At 37.8% G+C, this 6,000-nt stretch overlaps 1 protein-coding gene across 1 annotated transcript in view; it reads right to left on the bottom strand.

Moving 5' to 3' along the window:
• Window positions 1-1,073: 1,073 nt before the first annotated feature.
• Window positions 1,074-6,000, bottom strand: part of LOC143857201 (histone deacetylase 19-like) — a 39,501-nt gene continuing 34,574 nt past the window's right edge. The window contains exons 7-8 of the mRNA XM_077367598.1: window positions 1,777-1,848; window positions 1,074-1,444 (exon numbers count right to left, since the gene is read on the bottom strand). Coding sequence (XP_077223713.1) covers window positions 1,334-1,444; window positions 1,777-1,848 — 183 coding nt within the window. The 3' untranslated portion in view covers window positions 1,074-1,333. The remainder of the gene's footprint in view (window positions 1,445-1,776; window positions 1,849-6,000) is intronic.

Raw genomic sequence — 6,000 nt, 5'->3', positions numbered from 1 at the left:
GACACTTTTGTTTTACTCGTATGGAGAGAAGGGCAAAATGGTCCTCAAATTATAATGAACTGTGAAAAGCACTTCAAGTTGGTCATTTTCAACTCTCAACTTCATACGTGTTAATATTCCAAGAAAGAACTTTCTTTAGGTCATTTTCCCTATAAACTATCTAACTTTAAATATGATCCTGACTCGAGAAAAATCAAGTTTGGTGTCTCTATCGTTCTCGTTAAATATTTTTTTCCCGTCGATGTTTTGTACACCGTCCATTCATAATACTCATAACATGCTTTTTTTTTTTGAACTTACGGGACAGCTGTTTAGATGCAGGGAAAAATAAACCATGGAAAAAATAACTCCAGAGTCTATTAGGTTTGAAATTGTCTAAAGAAAACGGAGAATTTTTTATTTACGAATATCCTTGGAAAGTGAGTTAGCCAAATGCTGAATAATTTCATTTTACCAAAAGAAATTTTCCAATAAAAGTTTTCCATGTATCCAAACAGCCCAGTTCAGTTTGATTTCTTTCCATAAAAAAAATATAATTAATCAAAGGAGAGAAATTCCTGGGTAATGAAAAGCTCCTAGAAAAGAGGGAAATTTTCAAATTCTTCAAAAATAAATCTATTGAAAATGAGTTAATCAAACACAGGAAAACATTCAAGGAAACTTTTCTTGGAAAAAATTACCACGAAAAAAATATTCCATAGAAAGCGAAATTCCTTGGTCCAGCAGGAATGAAATTTTCTTTGAAAACAGTGAAAATTTTGAATTTTGGAAAAAATATCCATGTAGAAGAGTTAGCAAAATGCTGGAAAACTACTTTACATGGAAAAAAAAATTTAGAAATTTTTTCCATAGATTCAAAGAGCCCCTTTGATGTTTAAATGACAGAGATCTATGCAACATCGATGAATGACCCGGATTTCATACCATGTGTCACCTGTTCCAGTTTAGAGGTAACAAATATAAAGAAGAAAACAAGTTCTTTTAACTGGCAAATTGCATCAAAAGTTAATGACCCTATGACCTTTTTTACCTATCAATAGCTATCCAACCTTGGATTTCATATATATCAGCTGTTAAATTCAACAATGTTTACAACATTGATATTGGGAGAATTCCCAAAATAAGCAACATTGTCTGATCCATTGTAACAATACCTTTTATGCTTCTCAGATTAAAAATGGCAGCAATTTAGGACACTTTTGTTTCTGACTCAATGTTAAATGATATACATTAAGAACCAGAAAAAATATATATAAAGGCCGAAGAGGATAAAACAGCCAATAAGATTTACAGATTGATGTAAAGTCGAATAAGTGTTGGCATGGGACGCATCTCAAGATTTTGAGTAGACGAGAACAGATTGATCAGAAAGCTTGTTTGAGTTGTCCTGTTCAAGTTTTACGCCGTTTGGTTCATCAATTGCCATCAAACCCACATCGGATGCCTGATGCCAATTAGAAAAAGAAAGTAAGCATCATTGCATTTGTTTACGGGTGTAACCAAGGATTTAAATTTCGGTTTCAGTTTTGGTTTCACATTTTCCCGAAATTTAGGCCGAAATTTGGGACACTGGCTGAAATTTCGGTTTCGGTCCCAACCAAAATCCAAAATTTCGGCCAAAATTTAAAACCATGTGTGTAACTTGGGTCAGATCGGGTTGAGCTTTTGCTAAAAAAAAAGGGATTGAAATCAACCCGAACCCGAATTCCCAAAAATCGACCCGATTTCCACCGCCAATTTGTTTGTACGTGTGTACATGCGTGGGTTAAGCTTCACCTTTGGGCACGAGCTATCCTCCGCCACTGTGTCAATACTTTTAACAGGCTCCGCAACTCCGTTCTGATCTTCCTGGAGGATGAAGAAATAGAGTCAAAATAACTGAATTTGATTGCATTAGTAGGAAGTAGGCTTACACCAACCGAAAAATCTACAACATTCTTATGAGGATGATGTTCATATTTCAAGCTTAAAATGTGCATATTTTTATCAAAAAATTTAGTGTTCCACATGTTGGATTCAACAGAGGCGAGAAAGAAGTGAAGGAGTAATATTGCTCTACGATTTACTCATCAGAGTACAGTACTTGAATGCTTCTGGGTAGGGGAAAGTTCTCCAATATATCAAAATATTTAAATAAACAGGTCCTATGGGAGCTACAAGCACTAATGACAGACACATTTCTACCACTTGAAGAGAAACCCTATGTCTTGATAAGAAAGTTGGGGTGATAGGTCTTCAATATTAAACATGATAAAAGAAAACAAAGATGCAACAGAAATTTAGAATTAATTGGCTCCACTTAACACTCTCAACCATTGTGCTAAAACAATCTGAACATATCTTGTAAACTTGCAAAGAAAATCACAGCACTCTGCTTGCATGCGCAGTTAGAAAATTTGGTAAAAAATATGAAGCATGAAGATTTGCTCAAGGAAAATGTGAGAAACAAAAAATGCAAAGAATAAAAAATTTCTGTTAACACGCCAGAGTCAATAAAAAACTTGCGGCGTCCATCATTGACTTACCCAGGTCGACTCGATCTACCTTGGGAGAGTTCATGTCAGAGTATGAGTTTTTAAACACTAGTTATCATGATCAATTGATCATAGCAAATTTTGTGGATGGTCCATGGTGGGATCTACGCTCCAAATTGAGAATCTAATCATCTATGTTTCCATACATTTTACCAAAGTATACATGACTTATAAATACTGTTTGTTTTCAAAAAAAATTACTGTTAAAAATAATGTTAGAATAACTATAAGATTGTTGCATCTATATACGCTTAATATATTGGTGTGTATATTATGAGTGTCTATATCCATATACTCTGTCTCTATTTTTTTCTGAATTTCTGGGGACTTTTCCATTTTTTTCTGTTTTTTTAACTGTTTTTTTGGAATTCATATACCTGAGGAGGAAGGCTGACACGTAAGGGTGAACAGGAAAACCCCCTTCCCTCTTTATATATATATATATATATATATATATATATATATATATATATATATAGCTCAGCCTAAGCTAGAGCTCTATAAATACACCTTCTCCATGTTGTTTGACTCATCCAACCTAACATAAATAGGGTGTTCCTAAGAAACCCTCTCCATACTATCATCCTAACCATTCAATCTATGGAAGCCCATTTTCCAGCCATTCATTTTAAACCTCCACAAATCAACAGTTACCATGATCCTATGGAGATGATTCCTGAAGGACACCCTACCTATGTAAGGTTCTATGGAATGAATGGGTTGGATGAGTCAAACAACTATGGGAGATGGTGTTTCTGAGCTCTAGCTCAGAAACCTTTTCCTGATATATATATATATATATATATATATATATATATATATATATATATATAGAGAGAGAGAGAGAGAGAGAGAGAGAGGAAAGGGTTCCTGCACACGAGTTCAAGAACAGGGTGGGGGCCCACATTTTTTGGGGATCCAAAGCATTCGCTTGGAAGTCCCTTCCATGGATAGGGTGTGGCCCAAAAATCAGCCCCCATTGGATCATCCTAACCCTGCCATTTGTGGAGGGGGAAAATGGGCAGAAACATGGACACACAGTGTCTGTCCATTCCCCCCCCCCCCCCCACCTTTGATTGGGTTAGGACTATCCAATGGGGCTGATTTTTGGGTCACATCCTATCCATGGAAGGGCCTTCCAAATGAATGGTTTTGATCCCCCCCAAAAATGAGGCCCCCCACCCTGTTTATGCACTCGTGTGCAGGTAAGTTACCTGCACACGTGTGCAAGAACCCTTTTCTCACACACACACACACACACACACACACATATATATATATATATAAGGGAAAAGGTATATGGGGAAAGGTTTCTGAGGTATCGCGCAGCCCTCTACATACACCATCTGCCATGTTGTCTGACTCATCTAACCCATTCATTCTATAGGATCTACCATAGGTAGGGTGTCCCTAAGAAATCATCTCCATAGGATCACGGTCACTGTTGATTTGTGGAGTTTCATAATGGACGGCTAGAAACTGGGCTTCTACAGATCGAATGGTTAGGATGATTGTATGGAGATGGTTTCTTAGGAACACCCTATCTATGTGACGTCCTATAGAGTGAATGGGTAGGATGAGTCACACAACATGAGAGATGGTGTATATAGAGGCTTGCTCAGGGTGAGCGATACCTCAGAAACCTCGCCCATATATATATATATGAAAAGGGTTTCTGCGCTCTCGCGCAAATAAGCTTTTCTACGCTCGAGCGCACATAAGCTTATCTGCGCTCGAGCACAGAAACAGGAGTAGGCCCACATTTTTTTGGGATACAAACCATTCATTTGATGGGCCCTTTCATGGATAGGGTGTCCACCAAAAATCAGCTCCATTGGATCATCTTAGGGTGTCCATTTGTGGGGTGAAAAAATAGGCAGATTAGTGGACAAACAGTATCTGTCCATTTTCACCCCCACAAATGGACACCCTATGGTGATCCAATGAAGGTGATTTTTGGTACACACCCCATCAATGATGAGGCCTTCCAAATGAATGCTTAAGATCACCCCAACAATGTGGCCCCACCCTTGTTTCCTACGCTCGAGCACAGGAACCCTTTCCTCTCTCTCTCTCTCTCTCTCTCTCTCTCTCTATATATATATATATATATATATATATATATATATATATATATATATATATACTAGTAAAAAATCCCGTGCGATGCACGAGCCGACAAAGAACTGTACTGACCACGTCATAGGTTGATCCAACCCGTCCATGTGATGGAACACAACATAAATAGGTTGTGCACCAAAAATCATTTCCATAGGCTGATCCTAGCCCAATCTATAGAGGTTTCCATAATTCCTCTTAAATCGGATGGTTAAGAACACAAAAATCCCATGCGATGCACGGGCCGACAAAGAACTGTACGAACCACGTCATAGGTTGATCCAAACCGTCCATGTGATGGAACACAACATAAATAGGTTGTGCCCCAAAAATCAATTCCATAGGCTGATCCTAGCCCTCCAATCTATAGAGGTTTCCATAATTCCTCTTAAATCGGATGGTTAAGATCACCCTATAGATTTTTTATTAAAAAACCATAAAGGAGGGGGGTAAGATTGAAATTATGTGGCTTTAATGGGTGCCTTTGTTAAAAAGCATAAAGGAGGGGGTAGGATTGAAAATATGTGGGTTGAATGGGTGCATTTATTAAAAACAGTAAAAAAAAGTGATGTGTAATTCTCATAGAATTTTCAAAAAATTCTCTTCTTTTCTCTTCTGCTATATATATATATATATATATATATATATATATATATATATATATAGGTTGCTGCTAACTTTAGCAGTTAAGCTTAGCTGCTAACGATAGCATAAAACAAGGTCGGGCCCACAATGTTGGAGGGATCCAAAGCATTCATTTGGAAGGCCCTTTCATGGATAGGGTGTCCACCAAAAATTACTTCCATTGGATCATCTTAGTGTGTCCATTTGTGGGCAGAAAAAATGGGCAGATTAGGGGACAAAGAGTATATGTCCATTTTCACCCCCACTAATAGACATCCTATGATGATCCAATGAAGCTAATTTTTGGTACACACCCCATCCATGATGGGGCCTTTCATATGAATGCTTAGGATCACCCCAACAATGTGGCCCCACCCTTGTTTTATGCTAACGTTAGCAGTTAAGCTAGCTGCTAACGTTAGCAGCAACCCTTGTCTCATATATATATATATATATATATATATATATGAGGAAAATGTTGGTGAGCTTCAGCGCACCAACCTTAAGGTGCCCTTGAGTGCCCAATCACATGGGGTCCTACATTTTTAGGATGATCCAAAGCATTCATTTGAAAAGGCCCTTACATATATATCATGAGAATAGTGTTTTTGAGCTAGAGCTCAGATAAAGCTTATCTGAGCTCGAGCTCAGAAACAGGCGTGGGCCCACATTGTTGGGGGATCAAAAGGATTCATTTGGAAGCCCCTATCATGGATAGGGTGTC

Source organism: Tasmannia lanceolata, unplaced genomic scaffold, assembly GCF_043159265.1.
Source record: "Tasmannia lanceolata isolate RefF3 unplaced genomic scaffold, GAP_Taslan_0.1 ptg000024l, whole genome shotgun sequence".
Lineage (NCBI taxonomy): Eukaryota > Viridiplantae > Streptophyta > Magnoliopsida > Canellales > Winteraceae > Tasmannia > Tasmannia lanceolata.
The sequence above is the reverse complement of the archived record's forward strand: the minus strand, read 5'-3'. Positions and strand labels throughout refer to the sequence as shown.